General features: G+C 44.9%; 1 protein-coding gene across 12 annotated transcripts in view; it reads left to right on the forward strand.

The window, feature by feature from the left end:
- FOXP1 (forkhead box P1) overlaps window positions 1-19570 on the forward strand; it is a 389251-nt gene that overhangs the window by 301233 nt on the left and 68448 nt on the right. For 9 of the 12 annotated variants that reach the window (XM_075053034.1, XM_075053035.1, XM_075053031.1 and 6 more), the window contains 2 exons: window positions 14125-14262; window positions 15368-15457. In XM_075053034.1, the coding sequence (XP_074909135.1) occupies window positions 14125-14262; window positions 15368-15457 (228 nt within the window). Of the gene's footprint in view, window positions 1-3173; window positions 3312-14124; window positions 14263-15367; window positions 15458-19570 lie in introns of those variants that run through there. The other 3 variants (XM_075053040.1, XM_075053041.1, XM_075053043.1) reach the window with 2 other exon arrangements.

The raw sequence follows: 19570 nt of genomic DNA on the forward strand, positions 1-19570 counted from the left end.
GCTGAGGCTTTTCGATAGGCAAGTCCACAGCCTCTGCATGGATAGGTACCAGCAGAAGCCTGCGAGTAAAGTGTACATGTAGAATAATGGCATAACAAAACCATTTATTCCACTGTACTCATCTTCGTCGTCATTCATAATCTGTTCCTCTTACTTCGACCTTAGAGCCTAGTACCCAGTGATCATTTTCTTTCACCTAGGTGTTGAGACCACCACTTAATATGGACCAGATCTCGTGGGCACACGGTGCCAAATAGCCACCTAGTCTGCCACGCTTTTTTAATTTCTTACTTTATGTGTTCTGTTTTGAACATCCCTGTCTGATTGTCTCTGTCTGTGATGACTCTCTGTAATTGAATGGAATTAAAGTGGGAGTTTATGGTTCTTCTTGGTCTTTTAAAATATTTTGCTGGCTTAGAAGTGCATTATATTTCATGGTGACCTTCCTTAACAAGTGCTACCATCTCCGTTACTAAGGGAATAGACTGAAGTTTTTAGCCCACAGCAGATGTTGGCTGAGCTTGCAGGTATGAAGCTTTTATATGAAAGGATATAAAATGCTTTAAAAATACGGCTTGCAGGTTCTGTGGCCAGCACTCAGTGCTTAGATAGCACCTCTCGTTTTCAAAGTGTTTTGAAAATACTGGTCTACAGAAAATCCTGAAATGAGTAGCATTAGCCCATGTTGCAGACAAGGAGACAGAGATGTCGAGACCGTTGACTGCTTTTGAAGTGGTAGGCATGCAGGCAACGCCAGAGCCAGGCCAGAAATGTTGCAAACTGAGCTCTCAAAGAGAGAGGCATCCTCAATGTGATAGCCATTAAAAAAAAAAAAACCCACCAAAAAAAACCCCAGAAATTTCTAGGTGACTTGCCCAAGGCTGGGGAGAATTGTCAGTGCCAGAGCCAGCACTATGTTTTTGCTTTGCATGCAGCTCACTGAACAAGGTGGTAGGCTTGATAGACTCCCCTTTTTTTTATACATAGAGTTAAGTCAGAGATTAGTCCAAAGGCGTGTGGTCAGCCGGCAGATCAGGGCAGAACGTGGCTTCTGGTCTTCCGTTGAGCTGTGTATACCTGGATATGGCCGTGTTGGAAAAGAAGAATTGACGATGTGACTCTAATTAGGACTGAGGGTTATGTGTGAGTGAGAAGTTTGTGCTGAGGAAGACAAGATAGATCAGAAGAGTTCCAAACTGGGGTCCTTGGAGCATCCTATGACCGGTCTGCAGAGACTGACCGGGCGTGCAGCCCCCTCGGTGTTTGGGCTGCAGAGTTAATCAGGGTGTGTGGAACGCACGGAGCTGTTTCCTGCGATGCTCCTTCGCCATCAGCGCAGTTGGGAACGCTGCCACAGTGACGCTCTTACCAAATGTGGCGGGGAGGAGGAGGTGGTCCACAAGAGAAACTGTTGAAAAGTTTAAGTTTGTGTGTTCTGTAATATACTCCCCAAAGCAATCCGAGTTCCTCGAGATTACTTTGAAGTCCAGGACAGGCAGGATTCTCTTAAGCACGGGCAATAATTATTACTAGCTCGTTGCATGCGTTACTGGTTTATATTATTACTGAGCGTTCAGCGTGTTGGAGTGTGTGCGTATTTATTTGCTTGACTTTGCATACAGATAATACTTACAAATACCAGCTGTTCCCGTGCCCTTTATGTGCTGACCTGCTCGGTACGTGTGTGCTCCTTTAAGAGGCAGGCGCTTTCTGATTCATGTAGGCTGTTTCTGGCAGATTTAGGGTCTTGCAAAAGATGCCCTTAGTCCCTTATTAAATATTCATAAGAGGGTGGGGTCACATTTTTGTGACCTGAAAAAAATCCCATTAATAAATTTGTTATCTGACACGAAAACACTTTAGGGTGGAAAGCAATCCGTATCGCATCCCATTTAACATCAGATCACAAGTTGTCAGTAAATTGGGTCCTTTGTCTTTGCTTCTTGTGAGGTTCTTTAGCAGCATAACTAATGGGGCCATTGTCTAACAGCCCTCGACTCCTGCAAATAAAGTACAGTTCTGCCTGGGAACGGTGTCAGGGCGGCTTCTGTCTTCTCAGTTACTTGGCACGTAAAGTAACCGTCTGCATCGGTTACACGTGAAAATGTAAAAAAGACCCAACGTTGAAATAGCGGGAGAGATTTTACCAGATATTACTGCCCGCGATGAAGCGGATAGGAGCTTTTTGGGCAAGACAAAATAGTTTTCCAGGACCGTGGCAGTCCCTGGGTGAGAGGCAGCACGCTGACGGGATTTTGTTCCTGTATCGAAGTCTGGGGGGGGGGGAACGGGGACAAGAAAAGTGTTTCTTTGAGCTCGCCCGCTTGAGAGTTTGAGGAAGCTTGTTCTGAGTGACGTGAAACCGCTAACCCCGCTGGCACAAAGGTGCCGCAGACCGAAACACGACGTTTCGCTTCCGCCAAACTCGAGGCCTCGGCTGCCTTTAAAAACAGGTACCCGTGGGTGCTGCCTCTCAGGTGCCGGCGTGGGCCCTGTGTTTCGAGGGTCCCCCCGCCGTGTTGGCGACCGACCCCTCTTTGCTCAGCGGAGGGAGGACGGGGAAGACGTTGCGGTTCTCAGGCCAGGCGCGCCGGTCTGCTTCGGTGCAAACTCCTGTCGGAGGCTTCTGGTGGTGGGGCGTTTTGGGGTTGGGTTTTATTCTTATTGTTATTATTGTTTTCCGGAGTTGAAACCCTGAGCTTTCAGGGGGAGGGCTGTCGGGAGAGGCGAGGGGAGAGTAAAAGCCACTTTTTTTTTTTTTTTTTTCCACGGGAGAAGAGAAACTTGCTGCGGGAGGAGGGCGAACCTCTCCGCGGGTGCTGCGTGGCGATGCCACAGCTGAGGCTGCTGCCGACAGCAGCGTGCTAGCTGACACTTCCCCCCCCCTTCTCCCCCGGGCACCCACTCCCCGCAAAACAGATTTATTTCGGGGGGGGGGGGGGGGTGTGCTTTTAAACAGTTTCGCGGCGGCGGGACGGGCTGTCGTCTGGAGAGCGGCCGGCAGGTCAAGAGGGCGCGGTGCCCGCCGCGGCAGGAGGAGGAGGAGGAGGTTGAAGAGGAGGAGGAGGAGGTGGAGGAGGGCCGGGCCCCGCGGGGCGCCCCGTTCCGGGGCGGGGTGTGCGCGGCGGCGGCGGCGGCGGCGGCGCAGGGCGGGGCCGCGCGGGTGGCGGCGCGCCGCGGCAACCCGCGAGCAGCGCGCCCCGCCACTCCGCCCGCGCCCGCGGACGTTCCGCACCCGCTCCGCGCCGCGCCGCTCCGCCGCCAACCCGCTCCATGGCCCGGCGCGTCGCCCGCCGCCCGCCGCCGCCCAGGTGGGTACCGTACTCGGGGGGGGGGGGCAAGTCCGCGGCCAAACCGGCGGAGAGAGCTCCGGCGGGGGAGCGGAGCGATGCTGCGGGCTCCGCGGGTGGCGGGGGGACTTTGGCGGGAGGTTCCGCGGCGTGTCCGCCGCCGGCCGTGAGAGGAGGGAGGTACAGCCCGAGCGTCTTTCGCAACTCGCTCAAGGTTTTTTTTAGTGTGTTTTTGTGGGTTTTTTTTTTAAAAAGTCCCGAGGTTGGTTTGGTGCGTTCGCTTTTGTTCTGACAGTTCGGGGGCGCGTAGCTGGCCGGGCGGGTTGGACTCGGGGGCTGTAGTTTTGCAGAGGAGCGAGGAAGGAGGGAGAGCGCACGGAGCCGGGTAAAATACTTTGTCAGGTTTAAATGTCAGGAACCGGGACCGCCGGATGGATTCGCCGGTCAATTTACCGAGGGAAGGGGGGGCAAAATGAAGTGAGCGAGGTTTGGTTTTGGCGTTGACTGGTGTTACGGATGCCGGTGAAATAAATGTAACGGGATCTGAATGTAGCCGAGTTAAGTGTCAACCCTGCGAGCCAGTATTTCAGTGCAAATGAGCTGGGTTTTGGAGGGTTGAGGGGGGGGAGGAGGGAACCCTTAGGAAGTGGGTGGTAAGTTTAGAGCAAAGTGCATATACACTCTTCCTCTTTGGAATTAACTCCTTCAAAGCCAGCTTGTTCTACAAAACACTGAGGGGTGCCACTTGTCCTCGTCCTGGTGGTAGGGAAAAAGTCACTCGGTAACACGACGCAGTTGTCTCGGTGCATGTGCCGGCGTTCGAAGCGCTACCATTTTATATTTTTAAATAAAAACAAGTTTGGTGGCAGGAAATGTGAATCATTCGGGGTGACTAAGATCTGTTTATGAAAACGAAATGGTTGGATTTATTCTAGCAGCGAGCGTTGAATTGCTGACTACAATAAATCGATAAAGTTTATTTCTAATAAAAAGCGACTTACGCAGGGTAGTTTGCCTTTCTTATAAATAAACTGAAATGTTAAAATCTTGTTCATTTGGAGCAAAGCTAATTTCCGTGCCTGGTGCTGCCGGGCCCGATCCTGGAACGACTTGTGCATGTGCAATAGCTGTGATGGGAGAGGAGGCTCTCTCCCTCGCTCCCCCCCCCCCCCCCCCCGAAGCAGTAAGCGCTCTGCCTGCTAAAGGAGTATTTGCTGGATCGGGCCCCTCCTAAGTATGTTTACTGTGCAGAGCTTTCAGGCATCTTGCGCATCTTTGCATCAAGTTAAAAAGCAATTCTGTTTGCTTTTAGCTCTTTTAAAAGTCACGGCTAAACTACGTGTTTGTATGTGAAAGTGTCATCGGAGCGTGCTTCTGACTGGTTAAGAATTGGCTTTTGTTGATTGTATATTTATTGCAGTAGCAGCCTAGGAAGTCTCTAAAAGCAGGCACTCTCCTCTTCTCGGAGCTGGTGGAAAATCAGCTGTCAGAGGGCTTTCAGTGATCTCCTGTGACTACTTCCAAAAAATTTCATTGATAAGCCTGCAGAGATGAAACCCAAGTCCTGCCTAAACAGAGTAGCTGCCTTGGCCTAGACTGTGATAGAGCTGAACTGCAAACTGATTGGTCTGACACTTTATAATCAAAGTTGATTTATTGTTCATTAGTAGTGCATTAGCCCTTTCAGGCAAGACAGTTATTTGTGTAGTGGCCTGTCAAACAAAAGACCGCTAGCACCTGTCATTTCTAAACCATGAGATAAGCAAGCAGATATTAAGATAATGCAAATCGAAATAGACTGGAACGAGGTAAAGTTCTAGCAATTTCCCCTGTAAGAAATACCGTTTTATTTAACGTGCTCGTGTTTAGCATGTAGAGGGATTGGACTGTGGAGCGAATGGGTTCCCCTACACCGGGACCATCGGGAGAAGGCGTTGGCGATGAGCTGGGCGTGCGTGGCGTGTGGTTTCAGAGCACCGCCGAGGTGAGGAGGCAGCTGGGGCAGATAATGAATTGGGAAAAGCCAGCGGGTGATACCGAAGATGGAAGTGCTATTTTGTAGCCTTAATTTAATTTTGTTTGATTTTGGTTTTAGCTTGAGAGCAAGATTGAGGCACTTTCCGTGTTTTGTCCCCGGCTCCTTCCTCCTCTTCCCAATGGACAGATGTCATGAAACGATGCTCTTAACTGGCAGGGGTTAATTATATGAAAACTTGATGACATCACGGCAGAGCTGTGAGAATGTCAAAATACATCTGCTGCCATATTCAGACATATTGCTCTCCCTCCTCTCCCCCTATATCAGCTCCCCTCCCCTTCTCAAAAGGGAATGATCTCATGACATAAAACAGAAAACAACACAAGTGTCAAAAGAAAACAAAATTAGTGAACTTTTGTCTGCCACCATAGAAACGAGGATTAACTTATGTTATTCCAGAGCATGGAATGGAGACTATCTGCATGAGGATATATAGTGTATTGTCTTCTGTGAATTTTCATTTGACAGGGATTTTGGAGGCTGTGATCTTAATTAAATCTCAACTGACTCAAATAATGCATCTAAAGGCATGCAGTGTTGCGTAACCTTGCTGAGTTGGTAAACCATAAATCATCAGAAAGCTTATGATAGGAAGGGCTGCTTTGAAATTTTTTTTTGTTTGCTACAGTTGGGGTTTTTTTTTGGTCTTGTTTAACATACACTTTACTGTGCTGTACCGTTGTGCCCTCCCTTTTTCAAGCAGTGTTATTTTTGCTTTAAGAAAATAAATGCTCTGAGACATGCTCTGACCAGTCACTTAGCTGAACTAAAGAGAAGTCGTAAATATAATGGGATTGACAGCGAAGAAATGAAATCCCAGCGCTGGCTTTCTGGGGATCTCGCTGCTCATAGGAAGGTGCGGGTGCCTCACGTTGTTCTACAGCTGGATGAGCCCTCTACACATTTAAGAAGCGTAACTCTCGGCCCCACGCTGAAATTTATTCTGGGGCGTAAGTAGTTATCGGACACCACTGTGGAGTCGTAACGTATCGCCCCTGGGTTGTAATGGGTCACAGATGGATTATTGCACTAATGGACGGTGGGCTTTGACGTCTGCGCAAGTCGAGTTGATTTTAGTTGTGTGCAAGGAAGAAAAGGGTTGCAACAGTTGTGTGGAGAAGGTTAAAGGGGATTTTTAGCCATTGAAAGTGATGGAGGGCAGTCAGAGCAATTTCTTACGCAGCGTTTCAACCTGGCAGTGCTCGAGCACTGATGTTGCTTGAGAATCATGTTGGTTTTAAAATACTGAAGCTAAACAAACTGCTGTTTCAGTGTAAAATGCTTTGCTTTCTGTGTTTGTGATTGCGTTCCCTGGGCAGCTGAAGGAAAGGTAAGGGGAGAAGGATTTTTGCATTCAAAAGTTTAAGGAGTTGCAAGGCTCTTGTGCTTTCTTGCTTTGTATTTCTTAGTTGCTTTTGAGCTGCTGTAGACAAACCTAAGCTGGAAGGACACAGTGCTTGGATTTACTTTGTGAAAATGTTTCCCGGTAGCAAGATAACTTACTGGTGTTGTTTTCTCCCCTCTTTGCTAGGGAAAAGCGGTAGCAGGGGTAGTTTTACCAACACCTGCAAAACTAGATTGTGGGAAAGTCCTGACACTATAAGCTAAATTTGTTATTGTTTGGTGAAAGGCTTGGCTGGTTTTAAGCAGTTTGTTTGTTTTATTGAAAGCAGAACTGCATTACTGGAAACTACTTTGCTGTAGTTCAGTTAAAATGTCCTGTACTGTTTTGTTTTTATAAGGTGCTTACTTGCTCAGCTTCATTTTCCAGTTACAAGGAAAGGGAAAAAAATACATCATGCACTCATCTGCAGATCTAAAGTGGCCATGTAGAGATTGGGGAGAGAAGCAGCACTGGCAAATATCTCTTCCCCAGCCTTTTTTTTTTTTTTTTTTTTCTTTCCCCTTTTCCTTTTTAACCTTTCCAGCACAGTCCTCTGCTGGCAGGAGGATGTGTAGTTTGTACTGAAGTTGAGCGAATGTTAGAAAACCCAGACTGAATATTGAACAAATAAGTGGAATTGCTAGTTGCTCTGTGCACTAGTTTCGGACAGATTTGCCTTCATTGATTAGGTAAGATGCTCTGTTATTTGGGAGGGACAACACCCCCTCCTCCCCAAACTGACAACGAGTTTTAATTTTTAAGCTTTATCTTGCCCTTAAATCTGAAACATCATTGTTCAAATAACTGAGAACAAGGTAAACCAACAACATCAAAAAGGTCGGCTTCTGTGATTTCTCAAGGGCTTGTTATTTTGTACTTTCCAATTCTATTTGATGTCTTGACAAAACAAGATGACACAAGGGAGAATACATTAAATTTTGATTTTCATCTAACCTGTTACAGTAGTGGCAGCTTAATTTCTTTTACTTTTTACCGAAGACGGCTCTTTGCACAATTACTCTAATTGCCACGCCACTTTATGAGAAGGTTTCTTCACGGGTTTCCCATTTGCCTTGATTTTGTGAGGCATTTTTTTGAACGTGCTTTGACCTTTAACACGGCGTGCTTGCTGGTTGGAGTGTGTCTTCATTAGAAGTAAATCAGTGAATGGCAAGATTGTCAAAGAAGCAACTGATGTTTTCTCATTAGAATCTAATTTGCACCGTTGTGCTTAGCTGTGATGTTCAGCTGTAGGTGTCTGCCGTAGGTGTGAATAACTGCACATTTTAAGCAAATAAAGTTTACAACTGTTATAAAGGCTACACTGGCAACCAGAGTGGCAAAGCCTAACCGAGTGTTTAAGCAGAGCTCTGTTTTGTATGGGAAATAAACAGCATGATTTAACCAGGTGAATATTTTTCAAGAGCTCATTTAATTTTTTTCAGCTGGTCAGGACAGTGTGTGTCTTCTCAAATGCCCCAAGTTTGAAGAGCAAGCAGCTACGGGTTCGACTCTTGCAGGAGAAAATACTCAGGGAGTGGAGAGAGGGTTCATCCTTCCCTAGAAATCTCTGCTGGGAGTTGCAGTTCTTCTTAAAAATCTACGGGGGGGGGAGGAAAAAAAAGCCCCTCTGTGTAACACTTCCTTTTTGCTCACATGAAATTCTAGGCATATTAAATGTTGCCGGTTCAATCACGGTCTTTAATTATTTAATTAAGCTCTCCTTAATGTATGTATGAATTAATACACAAATGTAAGGAGTCTGACATGATGATCATTCTCAGTATATTAAGGGTGTTTGGGAGAGAGAGGGTTTCAAGGGGTTTTCAAGGGCTTTAGGGGTATTTTGGATGTTTCTAAGCAGGATTGCTTTTGGTTTATTTGAGGCTTTTTTGGCAGAATATGTTGATCTAACATTTCCTTTCCTAAACTCTGGAAAAAAAAATAGGGATTTTTTTTTTTTTTTTTAAACTGAGCCATTATAAAATATCACTACTGTTCAGAACCATGTACAGCAGGTTATAATTTTTCCTTGCATGCTGGAGTGGGAAACAAAAATGGTAACTTTTTAAAATGTGAAAAATGATGATGATAATCTCGAGGTTGAAATCTCACTCAGCTTATTAAATGAGTATTTGGTTGTGTGTGTTCAGGTTTAGTCTCTATTTGACAAATGTTAGATGTAGAAAGGATTTAATTTATGTAAACTTTATATTTTTATGCAAATTAAATGGGTATTTATTATAGCAGAAACAATTATCCTGGCACTTAGTGAGAAACCTGGTATGCATGAGAAGTGGTAGATAAGATCAGATGTTTCATTCTGTAAACAAATACAAAAATATTCCCGTTTTTCCTTAGCTAGAAGAGAATACTGAAGACAGCAGACATCCTGACATGCCGGGGAATGTCAGCATAGCCCATCGTACTGCCTTCCGTGGGTCAAAGGGAGATTTTCCCTCCTGATAAAATATAATAAACAAAATTATAATAATAAAATGCTAATTTAATTTTAAAGAGGGTCCCCCCCCCCCCTCTTTTAATAGAGAGTTGTATTGTTACGGAGAGAACAGTTATGCTAATGACAGACTACTTAGCTGATTTTACATTAATATAATAAACATTACCTGTCTTAATGTGTTGTACTGTATTATGGCAAAATAACTAAGTCTAGAAGAGATTCCATTTTGCATAATGAAACAGCATTGCAGTTTCTGCCTGAATAATTCTAACGGCGGCATTTTTTTTGTTGTTATTTTGGAGGATGAAATACTATGTTGGAAGTGTTTTAGTCTCGGGATGGAAGCAGGTCCTGCCTTCAGCACTTCTGATTTTGCTGGGCTCTGCTCTGGCTTGTGGCATCGTGCTTGTCTGTTTGCCGGTGTATCAGTGGTTTATCTTCTCCTGTGGCATGAGCAAAGCTGTTTTGCGTTGTTTCGGCTGAGATTTTTTTTTACATTTCAAATATATTGCACATAATAGCTTTCTAATAAGACAGCTCAAGTTAATTGTTTGGTTTTGCCTAGCCGTATCTATATTTATTTGTAGCCTGGTATTTTTAACTGTTCCTCAGCGACTTGCTCTTTCTGTGTTCAGCTATGTTTTGCTCCGTTTAACTTTTATCACAAAATCTTTAACCGAAGGATTGCTGTTTGGAAATCCAGGGTGCCTGGTATGAGGTCTTACTGAAATCAAGTTTGAACATACATCGCAGGAGAAGAGGATTTTCTGGCAGAGTTATTCTTTATGAATTAAGGAAATCCTCCCCATCTTCCATGCATGCCTGCTAACAGTTAACAGGACCACAACCGTATCCAACACCGAAGGCACATTGTGTGAAAATGGCATTCTTTTTTTTTTTTTTTTCACTTCATACAAGATTAAACTACTTGAAATTATTTAGCTAGTATTTAATTATATTAATATCACTGAAAATGGGGGAATGGAGATGATTAAATAGGACTAAATCATTTTCATCCCCGTGACCCTTGTCTGGGTTGTATGGAGGAGTGACAAATGCATCCCTGCTGTAACTCGGTTGTGAAGTGAAAGGTGAACTTGGCCCAAGTTTGTGCAACTTTTCCCTTGGTCAGTCTGACCAAAACACGGTGTGTTTGCGGAGCTTGAAACTGGGGGTAGCGGAGGGGACCGCGGGGGCCGGGAGGGCTTTGGGGGATGCAGAAGAACAGCGGGCAAAACCCTGGGAGAAATAGTGTCTGAAAACAATTGTGAGTATTAAAGACATTTTTTGCCGTTGATGGTATTAGCATGTCAGCAGGTCTATACTAGTACAGCTCCGAAAGCCAAATTGCAGCTGTATTTTTACCTTCGCTGCCAGGCTTACATGCAGCTGGGTATCTACCACACCCTATTGTTATCAGTCAACAATACCAAAAGTGGTTCATTAATCATATCAATAACAACAATCGTGTTTCATGTGGAAAATAGGAATAAACAACTTAAAAAAAGATGCTCTGCACGCTAACTTAGCATTCTTTAAATATATCTGCCAGTAGTTTAATTTGAACTTCAACTCCCTGAAGGCAGTAAGACAGAATTATTTTAGTTCTTCATAAACTGCCTTCTGTGATTCATTGTTAACTCATAAAACACGCTCATTTTCATGTACTTAAACAGTTAAGCCATTTTTAAAGTTGGTTTGTAATTTTTTTTGGCAACACATTTAAGTTGACATCTGAGAGATAGAAATCTAAAATTAATTTATAGCCTTCAGTTTAGGTTTCATTTACTATCGGACAAAATATCAGAAATAAATATTTTTTATCTAACGTAATGTAAAGTATATTGCACAGTATCTAAAATAAAGTTTAGTTTTGACTGAATACACTCAAAAAGGGACCCATAAATATTAGAGAGCTGTAGTTAAGAACTTACATGACTGTTTTAAATACTATTGATTTAAACCACTGGCTAGATTTTATGAATCAAAGTGTAATTTCCAAGCTTTGGCTATATTTCTCATCGCTAAAGCACTCTCTCTTGTGTGCCTTTAGCAGCTTTCCAGACATTCAACACGGGATTAAATGATAGTAGTTACAATGATCAATAGGTTAAGACCGGTACAATCACTCTTACCGCTAATGACCTCGGTAGTAATGGGTAATAAAGTGTGGGCTATAATAGCCTATTGCTGGTGCTGCATGCCCTTTGATTCCTAGTATTACCAGGGACTAGCTACATGAAAAAGTTGGACGTTGGGAGTTAAGAGAGTGGATATATAGGCCATCATTCTTAACTATTTCAAGTCCTCAAACTGTACATGCGCCCACGCCTGTCTGGGGCGCGCGTGTCGTTTTTAACACGGTAGTTTCTGCTTTAGTTGAATTTGTTTGTAAAAGGTTTCCATGAGGTGCTTTCGTGATAAGCTGAAGCGCAAACTTTGACTAAATGTGGCTGTTAGCCGTGTTTATATATGGAAGGCAGGACCTTCTTTAGGGGCGCAGATGTGGTGTGAAAATGTGGTTTCAGATGGTAAAATGAAGTCGAACGGATCAATGCAAACTTGTACTCCTAGGTATGCCATATATATATATAATATATATATAATTCTCTTTTTCCTTGCTGGTTAAGAGCTTCTGTTCTAGCAAAGAGCGTGCAGCTGGGAGATTCTCCACCGGAAGGTACGTGGCCAGTTTTCAAAGGTAGGGCCAAATCCTGAGATTTATCCCAAGATAAACATGCAAAAAAGCCATGGAAGTGAATGGGAGTTGTCTCTGCATAGCTGACGGCAGAATGCGGCCCTTCATATTAATCACCGATGTGTAGGGTTTACAGCACCCCACCCTATTCCTGTCTGTATCCCTGCTTGTCGTCATAAATCTGACTGAAGAGTATTTGTGTTGTCTATCTTCCAAGAAGGGCACAGAAAACATACTTAAACATGCTTCCTCTTCTGCTCGCTCTGTCCAACTTCAATGAAAGGTAGTACAAACCCGAGGGTAAAGTAAACTTCTCTGGGGATGAGAATAATGAAGGTGAGTCACGCTTCGGGGCGAAGATAGTGACGGCAGTATTTAATTAAATAATTTTCTACTCCCAGAAAAGTTTTTGAAGGACTACGGATTAAGATATTCTGAATTCATGGGATTACCCATCCTGATGACTCGGTGTCCTCGGAGCTGGTCCCGCGTGGAGAGGCCATGCCGTGGCACGCCGGCCGGCCGGTGGCTTTCCCGTAGGCGCGGGCAAGCGACGCCGGCCACGGCAGAGCGGCCGCTGGCTTTGGCGGGACTGGCGTTTGACCCGTAATTAAATGTCCGTTCGCCCGCGTTCACGCCGGCCTGGACCACGGTAGATGGGTGGGAACGCGCCGCGCCACGGGGAATGCGCGCGGGACCTCGCCGTGTTTGCGTTGGTGGGATGTCAGAGGCGTGCGAGCCTTTGCGAGACTTTGCTCAGACGAATGTTTTCAAGGCAGCGTCTGGCCCTGGCACACAACATGTACACAACAACACGGGGAGATGTGCGGTGTACATGCGTCTGACCTTCAGGAACCATTTTTAGTTCATCAAAATTAGTGATGCTGAGAAATCAGGACATCAGTGCATAATGACTGTGAAATTAGGAATGAGAGCTTGCTATGCAAATGACAGGACAAATCATGTGAAAAAGTCAAGATAAACTGCATATTAAGACATTATGTTACATAAAATTAATACTGCATTTCTCTCTTGCTTACTACTACACTGGAAGATTTTTTTTTTTAAAATCCTTTATCTTCTGATCAGCTATTGTCTGCTGATTTTTTTTAAAAAGTGGTGCACAGAAAAAGTGCTAAACATATTATTACCTTTTATTGTAATACATGAGATGACAGGAGATCCTTTTTAGCAAAGTATATCCTTTACTGCTTTTAGTTTTGTGCTGTCATGTATTTGATTTGAAACTATAGAAAAGTAAGGTGCTCAAATATTACTGTTAAAACTCATATGGGTTTTGTCTTTTCCTCTATTGTGGTTTTTTTTTCTCCTTTTCTTTTCCTTTTTTGGGGTGGAGGATAGAGGGGTGGGTTTCTAGGGAAATAGTCTTCTTGCATTACTAGGACTGACAAAATGGTTCTCATGTAGTCTGCAAATTAAACACAAGTGCAGTGATTATTTTGAATAGCTAAATTACATTCTAGAAAGCTTGCAGAATTCATAGCATTGTCATTAGGTATCCGCTTGAATACAATTTGTGTAACCTTGGCCAAGACAGCCTGTCATTTTAATGTCAGTGTTTTATCTGAACAAGACATCATCCTTTCAGATACAGTGTACAGGTTCCTTGCAAAGATGCCCGTGCAGAAACGTGTTAACAGTTGCAAATATGAAATGCTATCAAGTTCATCACTGTAGCTGTTTGTCACTGAAATGTCATGGAAAGCGGCTTTTAATGGTATCTCACATAATACGAAAGAATTGAAGACATCTGTATGCTGGGTGAATATGGAATGGTAAAGACATCGTGGTAGGGCCTTTCTGTTAAAATTGCATAGGAGTCTAGTGCTGTTATTCACATCACTGAGCCTTCCTTCAATTTTCTTAAAAACCTGTCGTAATAGGGTCTAGATCCCATCAGCGCGGGATACTCGGCTGTTGGATTTCTCTACAGAAGGCAAGGGCTTTCTGGGAGGGAAAGGACCCAATTGACGTTTTCTTGTAAAAATAAATAAATCTTAACAGGGTTTACCATACTGCTTGCTTTAAAGAATTCTCATCGCAAGAGCGTTTCGCAAAAGGGGAATTTAGCTGCCGGGAAAACGTGGTCGGTACCTCTGTGCCTGCCGCGGTGGGCCGCAAGGACTCTCTCGCCTTCAGCACCCTTGACGCCAGGCGCGGGGATGGCGGGCAGCACGTCGGAGCCGCGGCGATGCGCTCTGACCCCCTCTTTGCTCTTCTCTCGCCCTTCAGGTTCCAGTGTCGGTGGCTATGATGACACCTCAAGTGATCACTCCCCAGCAAATGCAGCAGATCCTCCAGCAACAAGTGCTAACTCCCCAGCAACTCCAAGTCCTGCTCCAACAGCAGCAGGCACTCATGCTTCAACAGGTAATTGTTTCCTTAACAGCTGCTCAGGTGGCCCCTATAGAGAGCGGAGGGCTTCGCCTCCCAAAACGTTCCCGGGGAAAGAAGCTGCCCGCATCTCGGGTCCGAACCTCGGAGCGGCCGTGCTCCGAGATGAACTGACTGCTCTTTTGTTTTTAATTCTAGAAATAGCTACTGGAAACAAATCCAGGGAGTAGTGCTAGGAGCGTATCCAAGATCAGCTAAATAATACAGATGCATATTTAAGTGTCAGGACTTCAGCAGATGTCCCTGTTGCTTTTGCCCGCGTCCCCCAGAAAGCATGGCGTGCCCTGACTAATGGGAATAAACAAGGTAGTGGGGTGACGCTTCCCGTTTTAGACCTTATTGTGTCCATCTGGAACCGTCAAGGACTATGGCAACGATGGCAATAAAAGTGAAGAGGTTCGCAAGCCTTAATCTCTTTGATTTCAGCCAACGTATGCCGTGCGGTGTGTCAGTGTTTCTCACAGCCCGCGGTCCTTTTTCAGCTGAAAGCTGGCCACCGACGAGCCCCGAGGTCCCGTTATCGTAGGGTACGGCACAGCGGGGGCTCGCGAATCCCGGGCGGGCGTCAGCATCCACCCCAGCCCGACCTTACGTGCTCCCTCCTGGCTGCCACGCTCCCTCCTGCCCGTGCCGGAGCGCTGCCTGAGCGGAGCACATCTGGGGAGCGGGGAGGAGGAGAGTATTTCCCAGGATGTCTATGCATGTACTGAACAACACTTAATACAGTCAAACCCTATCATTTAGAAAGCATGTGTGTTTCACAACAGAGATTCGCCAGGCTCTCTCAGCAAGGGCATTTTGGCTTTGTTGTTACAATCAAAGGTCATTCCTTGCCTTATTTTAATTAGTTTGTGTAGAAAATGGTATGTTTTTCATCAGTTCATTTTGGAGATTACTTTTCAAACGATAATGCCAAGAATAGTCAGTGTGCACTGAATTTATTGTTGAGTTTCAAACTAAAGGTCAGACCATTACAGATAAAAGGATGCTATTTTTCAAATCACAGTTTGTGTGTTACACCAAAAGGGACACTGAATTGGCTCTCCACTTTGTTACTTACCATCTTTCCTTTTCTTTGTAGCAGCAGCTTCAAGAGTTTTATAAGAAACAACAGGAACAGTTGCAGCTTCAACTTTTACAGCAACAACATGCTGGAAAACAGCCTAAAGAGGTACAGACAATACCCATTTTACTTTCAAACCACAGATCCCCGGGGACTGTCTAGTGGCTATTAAACTGTCATTCATCTTATAAATGATTGCACAACTGAACTGACTCTATCGGGTCTCAGCTTTCAGATTTAGAGTTATTGTCCTGTTTTCGCCTGTATTTTCCTGTGCTTTCCATTTGCTTGCTGCCACATATTTTATAGCAGGGGACCATGCCTTGATGTTCGGTATGAGTACTGGAGCAAGCATCTAGACTTGTATCTTGGGAGAGCGCTTTTGGAAGTTAGTTATGTTGGAAAGGGGAGGGGGCAAGGCAGCAGGCCCAGATACGGCCCTGTCCCCTCTAAACAGGGCAAAACGCCAAGAGACGTTGAGTTTGGGCTTGCCGTTTCCAACTGGAGAGGTTCCGGTTGCGCATTCCTCGCAGCACGGGCTTAGCAGGAGGGACCGCGCTGGAGCAGCATCGGTGGTGACGCGGAGGAGCAAGGTCTGAGAGGCAGAGGGAGCGTGGGAACGCTGCCCGTTCGAGCCCTGGCAGCGGGAGACCCCGCTCCGATGCCACCGCGGTCCGTGGCAGGAATGGGCCAGGCCAGGGTAGCTTCTGCCTGCCCTTTAAATACACTTCCCTTGCAAAATACCTGTCACGTCCTAAACTTTGTTGATGTTGGTGGGCTTAAATTTAATTCTGCTGCAGTTACGTTTTTTTAAGGTGCCGAGTTCACCTCTCTAGTCACGAGGAGTTTGAGACTTTGACGTTTAATCTGACATCAGTGCTGGTTTAGGTAGATCCTAGAAAGCTGCCTCTTGGCACGAGACGCTGCGTGATGTCCTGCCATAGCGGCAGCACTTGTGCGTCACTTCACAAGTGGTGCTGCTCGAAGCACGCACCGATTTCTGCACACACACACACACCCCCCTTGAAATTTTGGCAAATCGTGCCACCTGTGCCAAGTTTCAACCCAGAGCGAATTTTTCCAGCTGAGTTATAAACCCCTCAAAATAGGGGGGTTTATAATGGAAACGCTGACACAACCTTAACCATAGCGCGCTTACGGGCGCCACTATAATAAAAAGGGAACAGATTAAAAAGTGTCTAAAATGTAAATCTAAAGGACTAACAGTAATTAAAATGGAAATGGCACAGGGAGGGAAGGCATGTAATTGTGAGATATCACTGTGCAGAATGCTCTCAGCTTTGTTTTGCTGGCTGTTTTTCTAATTCAGTAGGGCTTACTCATCAGTGGCAGTTCAATGCGCGTTAATGACTCTGGGATGCAGGCATCACTCTGGACAAAGAAATGATTATTGTGCGGTCAAAAGAAGTTCAAAGACAAGAAGGGAATTTCAGTTTTTTCCTTAGAGATCCACATTCAAGAGCATATAAATTAAGCCAAATGTTAAAAACCACAGTCTGAAAGCTGACTTCAAAGTCACAACTCTCTAATTAATGAACTGCGAGCTTCAGTTTGGACAAGTCGTGGTTTGATGCGCCCATAAATCAACATGACAGGTCTGTTTCACAGTCTCAGACAGCGCTTGTCATTGAGTCACATCAGATGTAAACACAGCAGAAAAAAGAGGGAATATGAAGGAGGTGCAATTGATCAACAGAATTGGTAAAAACCCACTTTTGAAACGCATTATGCATGATCACAGGAAATGGCGATAGCCTCAAGAGGCTTTCTCCTTCTGCTGTTGCTTTTTTGAATCAGATTTCTAACAGCCTTCAAAAGGGAGAATAAGAATTATGGAGCTTCTCCCCTGTGGCTGGCAGGCAATAACCCCCTGTTGTTATTTTGTGCTTCTTTCTTTTCAAAGGCGTCAAAATTTAGTTTTTTAAAGATCTTTAACTCTATATTTGAAGACAAACAATAAAGGGCTGCCACTGTCATTCTTATCAGTTACCAGGGATTGTATTTTTTCTTTCTGTTGCCACTTCTTATTAACCTCTTATTTGGTCTATTAGACATAGTTTTGAATGCAAGCCTGCATGCTGGGAGAACATGAAAGTTCAGATGAGCTCAGAGGGCAGATAAAGAAATTTGAAGGGGAAAGTTACACAGCAGAATGAACGATAAAAGTTAACTCTTCTAAATTGCTGTTGTCAGACAGGAGAGCATCTCAGACACAAAGATGAGGGCTTGGAGCTTAAAGAAAAAAAATACTTTGTGTTAAAAAAGACGAGAAGGGAAGTTAGACAATGTGATGGCATTTCAATATCTAACATACTGATTTACTGTGGTCACACTTCTGATATTACACTATCGAAAGCAACAATAAGAAAGGACTCCTTCCTGTTTCAAGAAGAGCATTTTAACACGGTGGCTGTTAAGAGAACAAGGGGCCCAAGTCTCTTCAGCTTTTTCCAGCGTTTTGGGGGAGTATTTTTCCTGATGGTTTCAGTAGAGGCCTGTTTTAACGATGCATTTCATCCCGCAGGTTTGCTCAGCCTAGTTTTTCCTGCCTTAAGGAGGTTATTCTTGCTAAATTAGTATGCAAGCGATGGTCTTTTATTTTTTTTTTTAATTTTTTTTTTTTCCCCCCTCCTTCTCGCACTAAAAACTGACGGTCAGTCACATGGCGAGCGGTGCCGTGGTGGGGACCGGCGGCTGCCGTGCTAACGAGGACCGAGTTTGTACCTTGACAGATGGAACAAGTGTATTCATGTACTGCATCCCCCAAGTCATTCTGTTAGTGCCTTGTCCTATTGTACTGCCGTGAAAGAAGAAAAACACAACAAATCTCCCAAGCTCCGCTGGTAAAAGGGATCCGACCCCCAAGCAGGATAACAGACAGACCCCCAGTACGGTTTCTGGGGGTTTTTTACTCGAGGGCTGCGCGCCGTAGCAGAGGGTGAGCAGCGCGCGGTGCCCCGAGATGGGGCGAGATCTCAGCCCTGCGCCCGTGGACGGGGCTGGCTCTGCCGCGGCAGAATCGGGTCCCCCCGAGGCGAGGGGGGCTTCAGAGCCACGGAGGGATCCCGCTGGGTGCCGGGGTGCTGGCCGGAGCGGGTTGTTTTCCGTACAGGGCCGTTTGTCCTCCGGCAGTTGTGACAGTTTATGTTAGGCAGTAGGGAGTAACCTAAGAAAGGAAAACAGACCTTTGACAGAAGCTTTAGGGAGGGGATCAAAAATGCAAGTTTTATCAGGATATTTCAGCATTTTAACACTGACTACTGACCTGACAACAGGACTGCACTGAGACCTTTTTTGTATGCATTCAATTGTGAGAAGTAAACAAACTGCCTTGTATCCTGTGTTTGGTAACTGGGTGGGGAGCGCAGTTTGGCAACGTGTCTTGCTTTTAAATTCTTTCTTGGACAATGGGCCTTGTATACTTTTATATCCTGGCTTTTCAAAGTAGAGAGTGTTCAAGAGCTTTTCTTAGGATAGCCGAGAAGACAACCAAACGGGCATCAGTCAATTTATAATAAAGGTGGTTTGTTTTTTTTTTTAAAAAAAACCACACTAACTTTACACTCAGATGGCAGATAGGTAAAACACAGCTTACTGTAACGATTTTTATGTAACATCATTTATTACATATATAAAAAATACATACATTAAGTATATATATTTAGAAAATGAATATTTATGGAGGCAAATGTTACTTTAACTCTTAATAGAACTGTTGCTGGGGCTTGCATTAATCTGGTGCTGCTGCAAACAGCTGCAACAACTGGATCTGTCTGAGCAGGCTGTTGCAAAGAAACGAAAACTCTCCGAGTTTCAGAATATCTAAACACCTATTTGTTTAACTGTGTTCCTGAAGTCCTAGATTTTCTTTGGAAATAAGATGAATTGACTTCATAAATAAGAGAAATAGGCTGAGTGACTGTCGGTACAGTCGTGGGTATAGAGTTGGTTGCAGTATTGAGGTTGGTGGGACATGGTGGCCCAAGAAGGTGGGGGCCAAACCCCTGGCTGGTGTCTGTCCGTCAGTCCTGCAGCTCCTGCAACTCTGGTGGATTTTTTTTCCCTGCTTGACACCAGCAGGGAATGGGGCCAGCGATCCTCTGGCTTGGTGTCAAGGAAGGGCGACAAAAAGCTTGGGATCTGGCTGGGGTTTGTTTGTCAAAGTATGCAGCTTTGTAAGAGTTAATTTTCTTTCCATAA

The sequence above is a fragment of the Buteo buteo genome, chromosome 21 (assembly GCF_964188355.1).
Source record: "Buteo buteo chromosome 21, bButBut1.hap1.1, whole genome shotgun sequence".
NCBI lineage: Eukaryota > Metazoa > Chordata > Aves > Accipitriformes > Accipitridae > Buteo > Buteo buteo.